Source organism: Aulonocara stuartgranti (genome assembly GCF_965226115.1).
Source record: "Aulonocara stuartgranti genome assembly, chromosome: 12".
In the NCBI taxonomy this organism is placed as follows: domain Eukaryota; kingdom Metazoa; phylum Chordata; class Actinopteri; order Cichliformes; family Cichlidae; genus Aulonocara; species Aulonocara stuartgranti.
Window position 1 is genome coordinate 31542540 of NC_138948.1, and position 15335 is coordinate 31557874.

At 38.7% G+C, this 15335-nt stretch overlaps 1 protein-coding gene across 1 annotated transcript in view; it reads left to right on the plus strand.

Annotated features, from left to right (window-relative positions):
• loxl2b (lysyl oxidase-like 2b) overlaps nucleotides 1-15335 on the plus strand; it is a 46990-nt gene that overhangs the window by 2298 nt on the left and 29357 nt on the right. Inside the window, exon 3 of the mRNA XM_082554937.1 lies at nucleotides 240-415. Within this exon, the coding sequence (XP_082411063.1) occupies nucleotides 240-415 (176 nt within the window). The remainder of the gene's footprint in view (nucleotides 1-239; nucleotides 416-15335) is intronic.

A 15335-nucleotide genomic window follows, 5' to 3' on the forward strand; every position in this document is an offset into this window, starting at 1 on the left:
GCGTGGAAACATATTTAACATATATTCAACATATATAACATATATAACATATTTAACATATATTCACAATATAGATGGCATGTCTGGATGAACATGTTATTGATATAACCTTGTTGGCATTATTTTTTCAGTTATGTACTACTATAGTACTTAAAGACAAATAATAAAAAATATTTGTTATTTGAAAATAAAATTCCTTCCCACAGAAGCAAGGATTAATATCTATTTTGTCTCATCAGGACCCATCTGGTTCGACAATGTCCACTGTACTGGCAAAGAAAAGACTTTGGCACAGTGTCAGTCCAACGGGATCGGCATTTCAGACTGCAAGCACAGCGAAGATGTAGGAGTGGTGTGCAGCGACAAGAGGATCCCGGGATTTAAATTTCTCAACACTCTGCCCAACCATGTGGAGGTAAACTTACAAGGCCCAATAGTTCTATCCAACTTTTGTATTTCATGTGTTTGTTAGCTAGGATCTGCTGTGTTTGTTGTTATCTTGTGATGAACACCATTTAAGCCTTAGAAGCCTTTTTAAAGTGTACAAAAAATACTGGATCCAACATTTGTTCTTGTCCAAACAAATAGGTCAACCTCAATCTGAGATCCTGTGTTATTTCACAGCTTTACCAATTAATAAAGCTCTTCCATAATAGAATAGCACTAGCAGTATAACATATGGAGCTGCTGTACGTCAAACTCACCTCTAAAAAAATTAATTTGGTTGAAAAACAGCTGCTGTGGACTAAAAGCCAGCAGCTCTCAACCACTATCTGTCCTATTAATAGTCCTTTCTGAATAGCCTGCATTGAAAGCGCGTTGGGGAAAGTTCACTGGTATTTGTTAGGTGTCAGACTTAAAACTTTCATAGCAGTTTGACTGGAACCTTTAAAAGCCCAGCTGAGCATTGCTTTTGGGCCTGCTAATGGGCTTAGAGCTAATTGCCTCCACAAGCAGAATGTTATCTTTCTGCTCACCGTGCAGGCCTCATAACAGTGCATTCCACTGTTATGAGCAAACTGCAAACCAGAACTAACTCTGCTTCTGTCTTACTGACCTGTTCAGTCGAGTTTTCCTTGTTTCTTTCCAAAAACAAATAGAAGGATTTAGTGTTGTTGATAAAAAAAAAAACTTTCTGAGTCTGTGATCTTGTCCTTCTGACTACAGACTTTGTTAAAGTTACTATGACTGTTGTTATGTCAAACAGAGGTGTGGCAATGTTTTTTGGCAAATTACACTCACCAGCCCCTTTATTACATTATTAGATACACCTGTTAAATTGTTGTTAATGCTGATGTCTAATAGGCCAATCACATGGCAGCAACTCAATGTATTTAGGCATGTAGACATGGTCAGGGCAAACTTCTGAAGTTCAAACTGAGCAGCAAAGTAAGGAAAAAAGGTGATTTAATGGACTCTGAACGTGGCATGTCTAAGTATTCCAGAAGTTGCTGATCTACTGGGAATTTTCCACACGACCAGAGAGCCCCAAAATATCCAGAGAAAATATCCAGTGAATGGCAGTGAAAATGCCTTGTTAATGTAAGGTTAGACGCCTGACTGCTTCAAGCTGATAAGAAGTCAACACTGACTCCAATAACTAGTCATTACAATCGTGGTATGCAGAAGAGCATCTCTGAATGCACATGTGCTATAGCAACGGAAATCACTGGCACACTTTGGATTCCTTAGTACCAACAAAGCATCATTTAAACACCACAGCCTACCTGAGTATTGTTGGTGACCACGTCCATTCCTTTATGACTACAGTGTACCCTCTTCTGAAGGCTACTTCCACCATGATAATGCACCATGTCGTGAACCTCAAATCCTCTCAAGCATGCTTCTTGAAAATGACAATGGGTCCATTGTTCTCAAATGGCCACAGGCACCAAATACCAAATGTCAATCCAGTAGAGCACCTTTGGGATTTGGTAGAACTCAAGATTTATATCATGGATGTGTGGCCGTTAAATCTGCAACTGTGTGATAGTATCATGTTAATATGGGCCAAAAAGTCTCTTTTATCTAGTGGTATTTGTGGAACGAGCTTTCAATACTGTGAACGACCACTGGAAAAAAAAATAAGCAACAAAGCTTTAGGCAGAAGAATATTCAGCTTTCTTCAGGCTTCAGAGATCTGCTGAGCTTACTTGAACTCCACAACACATTTTTTTCAGACCTCAAATAACTTTGTGTCTTTTCAAATTCTGCTCCAGCGGATTCTGACTTAATTGCAATAGCTTTAGAACTTTTATCAGACTTTACATAGCTCCCTCTAGAGGCAGAAAATGTTTTTTTAATCACATATGTGATCATGCTCACTGTAAAAACACTTTAATTTGTAAAGTTGCATTACAGGATCAGATCCATCTAAACGACTGCCTTAAGTTTACAAGACTAAATATCAAGGTTGTGATTGTTCAGAGAGCCCAGCTGTAGAGCTCTACATGTCTCAAGTCACATTTAAAAAAAAAATAAAAAATCAGACTCAGCTTTTCCACTCACTAAGAGGAATCACATGGGCCTCAGCGTGTAAAACACAGCCAGCTGGGAGCCCCACTCTGCCACACAGCCAGGGCCCAGCTTTATATCTGGTGACGCACCAGTGTAGGGGCATTCTAGTGTTGAATGGCAGCTATGACGGCATGTCGCTGGGGATGTGGGGATGTGGGCTGGATGTAGGAGCACAGCTGCCTTTTCGAGTGATAGTAAGTTTATTGCAATGTCTTTAACCGTGTATACCAAGATAGCAAGCTACGTCAGTGGCATTACGTCAGGGCAAGCAAAGCAAGCAGTACTTGTCTAGTGAAATCTAAAAATAGATATCAATTAAAACATACTAAAGTAAAGTGTTCTTTCTTGTTTTATCTCAAACAGAGCTCTCTCATAAAGCTTTCCTGCTTGCATCCATCCTTTACATCACTGCCATCTTGTGGCTGCAGTTGCCTATTGTCTCTGGAAGCAGAATTAATTTATCCATTTCCAATTAACAATGTCTGAAGTTTGTCAAGCAGAGCAATCGGTTGTTTGGGGAAGCACACTGCAGATAAACCTCTGATCTTTGATGGGAGACTAGCGTGCTAGACAAGCTGCTGCTGGCCCCACTTTTACTCTACTGATATCAGTTATGAGCTGCACCTAGTATGAAAACAGAGCTAGCTTTATTTAGAAAGTAAACAAGCTGTCTCATTTATCACTATAAGAGTGCTTTCTCTTGCTTTTAATAACTGTTAATAACTTGTTTAGCATGCTAGCAATGAAAGCTTTAATGATGGGGAGATGGAACCCTGCCGTGTCTTTTTTTATTTTAATAAAACAGATCATTTGACTAAGTACAGGCTCCACTAACACTTTCAGATTAACGTCTTGGTTAATCAGTTCGGTTGACCAATGTACAAAGTTTAAGGAGCTGCTTTGCTAATACAAGCTTAAAAATATGTTTATTAAGCATTTTAAATAAAGATATAGGACTTCTGGAGCAGATTAAAAGCTGGTCTGGTCCTCAGCCACTAGAAACCCATAATTTTATAGAATATGATACTTTATTGTAGATTAAACAGAATATAAAGTGTTTAAAACCAGTTCAAACTGAAACATCCTCAATCGATATAAGGGTGACAGGGCGGGACATTTTAATCTGGTCCATTTTGTGTTATTTAAAACTAAAGGAAAATTTATTTACATTTAATTTAATTTTACTTAATTTTTATTTGTTTATTTGTTTATTTTATGGAGCTCTGGGAGGGCCATAGACTCTGCCTACCTTTCTGTAAAAGTTACCACATGCCATTAAGCAAACGTGGAGATGAAATGTGAATCCTTGCATGCACATTTTGGTGAACTTTGCAATCCCTGTGCAGATTGTTGTGTGTGTGTCTGTTTTTTTTTCTTTCTTTTTTATCTTCTCATAGAAAAAAAAGTGTTGTTTTCACTGTGACTTTTTTAAGAATAGCGGAAAAACGCATCTCATTCCACAAATTTGTTCTCTGAGGTATAGATGGATTACAGCAAACATATATTTAGCATTGTGTTTCAGACAGCTGGACAGTAAACAACACAGAGGCACAGCCTGTGCTCAGTCTGCATCTCCAGAAATATTTACAGTGGCATCTCCCTCGTGTTTATGTATTCCTCTCTGGCTTTGAGGAAGCCTGCTGCACTTCAGTTTATGCAGATGTGACTGCAGAGGCTTTTTGAGGCCTGACCTGCGAATGCATTTCATTCCATTTAAAACCAGTTTCAACATCAGTGAGTTTCAGGGTTTATGAAATGTGATTCTTGGCGTTGACCATTGAGGGCTGCTTCATTTATTCAAGTTAGAATAACAGTGATGCAGTCAGATTTGTCAGCCTATTTTTTTCATGTCAGCATTCAGAGAGGGATGGAAAACAGCAGGTAAAAAAAATGAGAAGATCAGCCACTGAAACAGGAATATTCTGAGTTGTTTGATTTTATGGAGAAGTGATAAGTGATCTGCTGCACAAAGGGGCAGGAGGCACTCAGAAATCTCTCAGGAATCTCTGCCGTCCTGTGAAAAACCAAGCACACCTTTACTGCGTCCGCAGGGATTAGTATTGTAAGTAACAGCCAGGTCCTGCTAATCAAATACATTTGATGAATTGATCATTAACAAGTGTGAGCACCTCTATAAAAGAAGCAGGTTTAGCAGTTTTCTGGTGTGTAGCATGCCATAATCCCAGCAACGTCACCCAAGGTCAGCGTGTACAATGACGAGACAAATTGCAAACGACTCTAGAGCTACATCTCAGACTCTACAGTCCCCAGTCAGCATTTTTAATGTTGAAGGTAATGTAAGTATGATTAGAAAAAAACACTGAACAAGTATGGTTTGCTTGGAAGGGTACTCTGAGCAAACGAGAAGACTTCGAGAGCAAAGTTCCCAAGGAGCAAAGTTGGAAGTTTGACCACAATGCACAGCAGTACGTGTGGAGAAACATAGCATATCGACACAAATACTTCATGCCAACTGTCAAGCATGGTGGTGACTTCTTCTACAGCTGCATCCACTGATCACCTGGCAGTCATAGAGTCGACCATGAACTCCTCTGTATACCAAAATATTTAAGAGGCAAATACAAGGTCCTCCCCCGTGACGCTGATAAAGATAAGTAGAAGAGAATTGATGGATGGACAACTAAGTGGACTTCTTGTGCAGATACAAGTATAGTTAGTTCTAGGGGACATAATTAGTTAAACTGTCCATGTAGGGACATAAATAGACCTTTACTATACCCCTTATTTTAGAAGTTTAATATCATTACTATAGGTAACATAGAAAATGCTAACAATCTTTTTTTAATTTTCTGACCTATGATTCCTGACTTGAGATGTCAATAAATAAAATAGAATCCATACATCTAAATCCGATAAGTGAAAGATTCCCTTCTGCTTATTGAATTCAAGGTTGTCCGGGAGTTGGAGCCAATCCCATCTGCCTTTTATGGAACAGCTAGTCTATTGCAGTCTGCAGTCTATTGACAAGCATTTGCACTCACATTTACAGCTATGGACAATCTAGAATCACCAGGACTGCGAGAGGAAAGAGTACCCAGAGAGAGCCCAGGACTTTCTGGACCTTCAAATCTAGAAGGTACTAGAGTCAAACCCAGGACTTTCATGCTGTGTGGACAACATTGCTAATCACCACACCACTGTGTATTGTGATTTTCTCCACTTTTCAGTTTTGACAGTGAGGCATTAATGATGAATGAGTACAGTTCATATATAGTGGAGTTTTCTGTGACGACTGTGATGGAAACAGATTTTGATGATAAGATGCCTCTAAGGCAAATGCTACCTTGCTCAGATAGTCTCTGTTCTTCTGACATATCTTCTCGGGCTCATGCTAGAACAAGCAGGGATGAATTCAGAATTTGGAGATTAATACAAAGCTCTTTTCTGTATTTCTATTTTTTCTTTCACACCAGTTTTAGCCCTCTCACACTCTTTCCCTGCTGCTGTCTTTCTACTAAGAAGATTACAAGCACCCATGAAATCACCACAAGCAGAGTTCTGAGCTCCCATTTTCCTCTCTTTAGTCATTTTTTCCTCCTCTGAGCCCTTGAAGTCAAATCTCCCACTTTCCTTCCCTGTAAACCTCCATCCATGTCGTGGTTCAGCGCCATAAATTGCTTCCTTGTTACCCCTTTGGCATGTTTGTGCTATGGATTAATTCGTGGCTGCCCTTTGTGTCACAGCCTCAAAATGATTTGGACCGTTTCATTATTTTGCTCACACAGCTGGTAGATGTTTCTGCAGTGACGTAAAGGTTTTCGCCCTGAGGCATCACATTCTCACAGAGGATCTCAGGAGGATGTTTAGCCTCTGTAGAGTTATAAATTAGGCGCTCTCTCTGAGATCGGTGTAAACAGGGCCTCTCACGTGCAGGGGAGTTTGCTTTCACAAAAAAAAAGTGATTTCACGTGTAAGGACATTTGTCTTTTTGCTGTGTTCAGACAGTACAAAGCTAATTTACCAGGCACTTGTTGATGGCAATGGAAGGCATGTGTTTGATTGCTCTCTGTTTTCCTCGTCATATGCAGAACAGATTTCTCACATTTAATGCGCTGCAGATTTAGTCTGCCTGTTTTAACACTGCTCTTTTTCTTCCTCTCTATCATAATGTGCAAAATGTGTCACATCAGAAAAATACATTTGCTGTCAGACTAGAAGGCAGACTGTTAGATAGTCAGATATACACATATTCTTATGAGTTTCCAGCTGTGTCACTTGAGCATTGCAGTGGCTTTATTGTCTCTTTGTTGAGAGTGGCTGTGGAGCATGCCATCCTCTAATTGGAGGGTTGGTGGTTCGAACCCTGGCTGCTTCAGTCTGCGTGCCAAAGTATCCTTGAGCTAGATACTGAATCCCAAATTGCTTTAATGCTTTACTTGGAGTGTGATTGTTGGATAGAAAGCACTTAGATGTCACCTTGTGACTTTGGCAGTCCTCTGCATCTATTTTATAGCAGGGTAATGAACTGGATGAGTTTACAGGTTTTTATTTTTTTTATGTTTTATTTTTATGTGTTTGTGTGTTCTTGACACAAACACAATAAACAGAAAATGATGAAACTACTTACGAAGTGACCTTCTACAGCTGGGTATATTGTCTCAAAGTTTTCCAAAATCTTTCACAGAAATGTGAAATTATGTTACAGTGACATTAATTCTATTTATTTGTCTTCATCAAGTAGTGTCAAAACCTTACATATTTACATAATTTTCTCATTATGTACGCAGCAGTTGCAAGCTCGTTTATATGAGTCCCAACAATATTGCTGCATTTTGTCATCCTGAGTATGGATATAGCCATATAACCTCAGTTCACGACAACAGTCACTTTACCTTATACTGTAAAGGTAAAGACCTTACATTATTAGGAGAAAAGCTCAAAATCAGACCATGCTGTATGAGGAAGCACCTTGCAACATTATGAAGGAATAACTCTCTTTTTGTAGGTAGTATTTTGTGCACACAAAAGAGCAGAGAAAAGTTTAGGTGATGAACCAAAATCTCTGTTCTGTGTCTGTGCCACGTGGCAATCACCAGGGACTCAGTGTGGAAGTGCCAAGAGCTGCAGTTCCTCAAGGGGCTTGTTGAGATTGGGTCCAAAAGCAAGTGAATCTGCATACTCTTGTGCTAAAGCACCAAATTCCTCAAAAGACAACAACAAAAAATACTTTGCTGCTGACATATGAGGCTGTAGGATATAATTGCCTGATGGCCCCTTCACTTAGAAAGACGTTTGTACTGCACTGACTGCTGCGTTCAGTAAAAATGGCTGAAAATCTGTGTTGTGCTGGCTGCTGCACTCGGTCTGAACTAAGTCCTGGTCATAGCTCATGGTCTTTACGTGTAGAGTATGTGCCTACTCCCTGTGATTCTTCATTTCTATTGGTCGTTTGAAGCAAAAAAAATATAAAGATGGAAGTACCTATCAAGATGCCATCCACTGGTTTCTAAAGTCCTGTTTTGAAGCCTCAAGATTAATGTTTCTGACATCTTGGTTTCAAAAAGTCATAAAAGTCATACCTTCCACAAATCTTTAGCCAGTGAGCAAACAATGGATAATCCCTCATTTTGAAACGTAGTATGGCCAAAATTTTAAATAGAAGTTTAAATAGACTTGTCCTCTGAGCTGTATTTGAGTTATAATACTATAAGTGTAGTTGTCTTGCAGAGTGAAATCCTAGATTTTTGTTTGTATATTAGAAGCACAAACTAGGAGGTGTCTGTCTATGACACACACATACAGATGTATGGATGAAGCTTGCTCACCTGGTTTGCTAGTTTAGGTCATTAGCTAATAACTTATTCTTGATAACTTATCCCTCCATCCTAGCATCACTCTGGACTGTTACAAAAGTAGATGGTAACAACAGTGAAGCTTTTTCCACAGACTGGCGGCCGATGCTGTGGTTGTCTTTCTTTCATATGCTAACTATAATTCGCATGTCAGCATGTAGCTTTTTTTGTACAGGCTTTGGTAAATATTGTTCTGGTGTAAAAAGGCTACCTGCGAGAGCAAGTTCAAGAAATAATCTTAAATTTATGAAAGAAAAGGAAATTTAAAATTGAGCTACAAAACAACAACAAAAAAACCCCCAAACTGGTTATTCTAGCTAAATGCCTGTCTTTTGGCTAACTCTAGTAGCCAAAGAATTAAAAATACTATTTAGATATGCTATTATTTGACAGGAATTACATTAAAATGGATAACTCCGACTATATGCTTGCTCTTGAAGTTCCACAGTGGCTAGGCTATTTTTAGCAGGTTGTGCTTTGTTTGTTTCAGTGGCAGCTGTGTGTGTAAATGGCTGTTTTTAGGCTGGGTTCATTTAATGTGCTGCACCTGCATCAACAGGGAAATGATCAAAAAACACAAATTTAAAATGGTAGTACTGATACAAGACCAAAGAGGTGTTGGCGAATTGGTCTAAATGGCAGTTTCCATTAGGAATGTCAGACTCAAATATTTTTTACCATCTGCTTTCCTGTAAACAGAAACCAGTGCTGAGAACTTTCACACAAGATGAGACAATAGATTCCTCCGAGCCAACTCCTTGTACCCAGCAATCATTCCCAAACGTGCCTTCATTTTCCACATTTTAATGTCACTTCATTTTAGAGCTATATAAAAGGGCTTAATTTCCATTCAATCATTGTCTTTGTAATTTACGCCCCAGTCTAGCTCAGTTGTCATGACTGTGAAACATCTGTTTCCAGTTTGGTTACAAAGGTTCTCTTTTAATGGAGGAATTGCAGACTGCAATGCAACATTCTCTGGATTCTGTAAAACACCAACTTCTAATGTTCCTATTAACATTCCAGCTGGTGGAATTCTGATTTTGAATAAAAGCTGGCTATCAATTAAACATGTTTCCATGTCATCACACAGATAGTGACTTGTAAAAATAATTCTGAAAACAAAGTAATGCCTAAAATTAAAGGTTGTTTTCTACAACTCTCAGAAAGTGACGTTACAACTAAATCCTACCCTGCCAATGAACCCAGAGCCTCGGTATTTCATGGTGGAAGTGAAGTGATTTCTGTGAGCAGAGTTGCTAAAGGCCTTTATTGGAGCCATATGTTTCTACTCTCTATGCACCTTATTGTTCCTTTCAAAAACAATCTGTACTTCACTTTGGGCTGAAGTGAAACTATGTAGTAACAAAAATTGTGTTGTATTTTGTACTCACACATGACTCTGTATAAAATAATGTAACTAAATAAATGGTGGTTATATTTCTTATGAGCCAAACCACGACTAAACCCTGTTGGTTGAAAGACCACAAGCATGTTAGGTATGGTATGTGGCAGCACATCCACAAGCACGCTTCTTCTAGTTTTCACCTCGTCTGTACTCACTACTGCTTACCAGAACTATCTCACAAAGCCATTTTACCCTTTTGAATGTCTTTCAGTCCAGTCATCTGGCCGGTACAATTTTTGTCCTTGTTAAAGTGGCTCAAGTCTTATACCTCACAATAAAGACAAGAAGTGACTGTATAGCAGATGTCGATTTGTTGGAACTGATGAGAATTAACAGAATAAACCAAAAAAGTGTAACTATATGGAGCCTGCACTCCAAGGTTTCCATTTCAGAAACTGTTTGCAAAAAAACTGGAACAATGTCACAAATTCTCAATTTTGAAATGTTATGCTACTGGGAGGAAGGAGATTGGAAAGAATTTATTCAGTTTGATAGGCTATTTGTTATTTTAACAGTTGATAGATCATCTCCTTCTTACCTTTCAGATGTCATATGTGAGAATTATAGCCTAATACTTATCCAAAACACAGCATTTGTAATATTAAAAGAAAAACAACACTGACAATCCTCTAGGTGGTTGCCAGTGAGCCATCTAGGGTTGTCAGGGTTAGTCGTTAGACACATAGAAGGCTTAACTTTTAAATCAATAGTGTCAAATACATTTAGGCTTACAGTTCTCCATTTGGGGATGCCAAATGAGGGAAAATTCCACTTGAAGGGGTAGAAGTAAAGCTAACCCTATCCCTAAACAGGTCACGGGTGACCTGGAGGATTATTAAAGGTTGACAGTGTTTCTTGAATTGGTTAATTTGTTTTAATTAAACCTGTAACAGGGAGTAGTGGAGGCTCATCTGATTTGATTCATGTCTTTCTCTCCAACTGTCATCCCTAGACAGACTGGCAATGAACCACTTCAGTACCCATAATTCATGGCAGCTTGTTTTAGTCTATGTCTGAAAGCTGACTCGTGTGCAATTTCATCAGTGCAAAATATTTTCATCTGGTTCCCATAATTTTCTGAGGCATAAACATGTTGGTGTATACTCTTACCAGTCTTGGCTGTGCTTTTAGATTAGTCTAATGAGAATTAGATTGATGTAACTTTATTTAGGACCTAACTGTGATCTGTGACCTACCATATATTTCCAAGGAAAACAGAAAATCTGCGTATTTACTGGTGCAAATACTCCAGTACAAACATGCACTAAGGTGTCCTTGAGAGTTAAAAGCAATTCAGATTGTTCAAATGCCAATAAAGTGATCAGTTAAGCTGTTGTCTCAGGTGTCAAATTCAGTGGTAGCATCCAGAAACCATGGAAACGTACGCGGTTCCATGGAATTTGAAGTTAGGAGCTAGCTGTGTCCCCAAGTGCAGTCGCAAAAACCATCAAGTGCTACGGCGAAACTGGCTCACATGAGGACCGCCCCAGGAAAGGAAGACCAAGAGTCACCTCTGCTGCTGAGGATAAATTTCTAAGTTGCTGACCCCTGCGCTAGCGTAATATTAGGCATTAGGCAATGTATTTTACAGAGTTGAATGTGAGGGGTAATTGTAAGAATAAATTTGCATTCACCAACTCAACTGATTCAAAATGTAAAATTTCATCGTTTTAGTTTTTGACAGAATCGCTTTAATGTGATGCCAGTGCTTTATTATAAGACTCCACCAAACCCTTGTTGCCTGTATCATTCCTTTGCTATGTCACATGAAAGCTGCTAAGGGAATAGCAAATGGTAAGAAAAATGACTTCCTTCTTAAGATTACAAGCCCAGAGAATAGCAATGTTATTAGCATTTTTAGTCAAGAAATGTTATAGTAATAAATACAAAAAAATGCAGTGGAAAACCTCAAAGTAGCCTCTGTGAATCATGTTTCCTGTACAGCTTATCCAACTAATGACAGTTCCATCTGTGTGCTTTTTCTCTTGCACAAGCAAAACGTCATGAAAGGTCTTTTTCCCCTGAGAGGAACAACACAAGACACACATGTTAAAAATCTCCTCTTGTGTTCATAGTGATCTTTCTCAGTGCCTCCGTGTCTTGTCTAAAAGTTTAGTTTAGCCTCTATTTACTCGCTCATATGAATCCCAATTAGTTTTTTTGCATAACCACAAACCAGTCATGTACTGTGTATCCACTACACCCAGACAAGGTCACCATCGCCACATTTCCAGTCATTATCTTGTTTCATGATTTCAGGCTTTATGCAGTTTTATGTCCTCTGAAGCTGAGACATCAGTGCCTCGGAGCAGAGTGATTAATGTGGTTATCTTTAGGAGTAAATGGAGTATAGGCAGAACAGTGATTTGTAGCTTTCACTCTGGCGGCATCTGCCCTTCCTTGGAGGCAAGTACTAATTGAGGAAACCGTCCTTTATCATTATTTGATGTCTAGGTTATTCTTGGCCGTGTATAAGAGCAGTCTGTTGAGTTAAGCAACATGCTCTCCTTCCAGCCAGACTGAACTCCCTCCCCTTAGCTCGAACTGTCACGTAGCACAAGAATGTTGGTTTGGTTTATGGGATAGTAAGATGTTTATTTAATCTCTAAAGAAAAAAGAAGAGATGATTTTTGACAGTCTTTCACTGCCTGCGGGGTTTCAGGGCACTGTGTATTCTGCTTAGACGTTCAGGGGATCCTTGAATGCATACAAATCAATCATTCGTCACAGATCTGTTGAAGTTACAAACGATGGTGGAAAGCAATTAAATTGGTCATGGAAACTTTGGACGTTTCTTCAGGTGCAGTCGCAAATGTAAACAGTATGGAGTTCCATTTGAACCAAAATAATTTCCACATCTTCACCTTCTATGAATGTTGCTTGTCTCTGTCAGCACAACCGTCCATGAGGGCATACGGTGAAACAAGTTCAGCATAGCCGGGCTCTCTTTGTATTATCCCGATCGGAAATAATGTGTATCATGACATTTGACTTTCTCTTTCATGCTTTTAGCTTCAGTCTCTAGTAAAATAAATGTATTAACCTAATATCATTTATTTCAGATTCATTTTATAGTACCAAATCACAAGGTCCATTTGTTTTGTATTTGTTTTGATTTTCATTTTCATGATGCAGCATTCACTTTTGCAGATTTCAGTAAAATCTTTACTGTGCAGAATGGTTTGTTTTCTGTTTTACAAAGCAAAAAAATGCAGGCTGTACTCATTCAGTCCCTGTTTATCCTTAAGTCACCTCTCTAGCCTTGGCACTGTTTTATCAAGGCACAGCTGTTGCCTGGGAGGAAGTTCTGCCTTTGAAATAAATAAATGTGGGGAACTAATGTTTCTATGTTGAATGACTTTGACATGGCAGATAAATCTACTTCAATTTTGGCCATTGGTGGAGATGTGGAATAGGAAAAAGGTATCAGACATACATATTTTCCTGCTGAAATAGAATAGTGAAGATTATAATTTTATATGGTCATCCCTAAGGTAATAAATTGAAATCCTCATCTAAAATGAACAACTTATTTATTTCCATGATAGAACTTTTTGTTATAGTCAGGAGAATAAAGGCAAATGTAGAACAATGCACTGTTGAGATAAGATATAAGGAAGGGTTCCTGTCACATAAACAAAAGCTATAGTGTGGAATATTTGAAGTATAATTAAAAAATGAAATAAAGATCTGTGTGTGCAAAGCTATGTTTGGGAACGTTAACATTAGCTCACAGATTTAGTGCCACAAATCTATGAGAGGTTTGTTACTTTATCCTACATCCTGACTACATCCTTATTCTATGTGAGATTTTTCAACCATCTCCCAAGACACAACCTAGTTGTGTACCAGAGTATAGTCAGAGTGTATACACCTCTGATTTGGTAGTTTGAGGGACCAATATTCACTCTATTTTCCTGATAAAAAAAAAAAAATCTCCTTAGCAACTAGAAACACTATGTTTGCCAGCTAATTGCTAACTCTGCCTGTTGGCCATTTGGTGAAAAGCAAGTAGAGTATAGTAATAAGAGCTTTTGGAAACAGATGGAAACAGCAGCCTTTCCCTGTAGGGAGCAGAAATAATGACAGTGAAGGTAAAAGTAGGCTGTAAAATGAAAACTGAAAGCTTCTAAAAAGCCCAGTAGCTGCAGAGATGGAGCTACTTTTTAAAACATACAGTCAAAAAAAAAAAAAAGATTCACAATTTTGGATAACAATCATATTTCCAAATGTTAAAGATACGTACATATCCCCCAACATACGTACACACATTCAAGCATACATTCTTTCCTATGGTCATTGATACATTTGTGCACGCGATCCAAGCATGGCACGATCCAAACCCAAAGTTAAAGCACACATTTAATTTCCAATTGACATTACTCTGCAATTCAAGTACTTTTCACCAAATGAAAACAAGAAGCTTGCTTTTTCTCATGCACCTGACAAGACTGGCCTTCTTTAGTCTCAGAAACTATGCTCCTCTAAAGCAGCACTGCTTTTGGACTGGGTCATAGCCTTTAAAACGATCTCATATCAACAGTTACATGTGCATGACTATGCTGCTCTCTATTTATGCATGACAGAAAAAGCCTCCTTAAATAAAATACTTAAGGAAACCAACATTAAATGACATGATGTTTTGTCTAAGCTAGTGTGGTACTGCCCGAGTCTTGAACTAAACTGCTAGGGCCTGTGGCTGATGATCATGTAGACATGAGGCATCTGGAAAGAAGTAGCAGTTTGTTAATTGCTTCCTCCTGCATGTGTACAGTATGGTGTTTGTGGATTTAACTGGGACAGGCTAAAACATGTTGCACATTTTGCCATAGAAACCCTTTGATGCCTTTGGCTTCTAAAGCCAGAAAAACCTGTAAGAAGGCAGTCGGCCACGGTGATTAGGCTTAATAAGATAATTCACTGTAAAAATGTTTGTGCAGTTTGGGGAAGATTTATAACCAGTGCAGACAGAGCACTGCTGAGCAGCTGTACAGGGGGTAAGAGTCTTTGATTATGCATAATGTAACACAGGAATAGCTATTTCAAGACAGATGTGGTATATAGCTTGGGTTACACTATTGAAGTCTTTTTTGGCAAAAAAAAAAAAAAGTTGGGTTTTTTTCTGTGCAATGACATTTTTCTGACTATTCTAACCTTGTAGTAACACTCACCAACCTTGTGGTCCTCTATATGATACATCTGGCTTCTCTCTCATTTCCTGTCAAGTTGCCACAGCAGATGGATCATGTGGTGCATGGATGAAGCGTATTTGGCAAAGATTTTACAATGGAAGCCCTTTGTGATAAAGGCTTTCCATTTTTGGGGGCTTGGGACCAGTACTAGGAGTAAACTAGCTTGTGAACCCATAGGCTGTGTTTGTGTCACTTTCCAGTCTCAAACCTTGGTGTCCACTAAACAGGGTAATTTCCATTGACCAAAATTATTAAGAACCAACATTTAAGGAACTGTGAAAAATAAGAGCAGAAGTTAGCATCTGAAATCTGTTTGGTATCTCAGTTCCTCAGTTGCCTGTGATACTGTAATCTGCAAATAAGTGTTATCGTTCACAAGTATTGTTTATGATCTAGTGTTTGAAG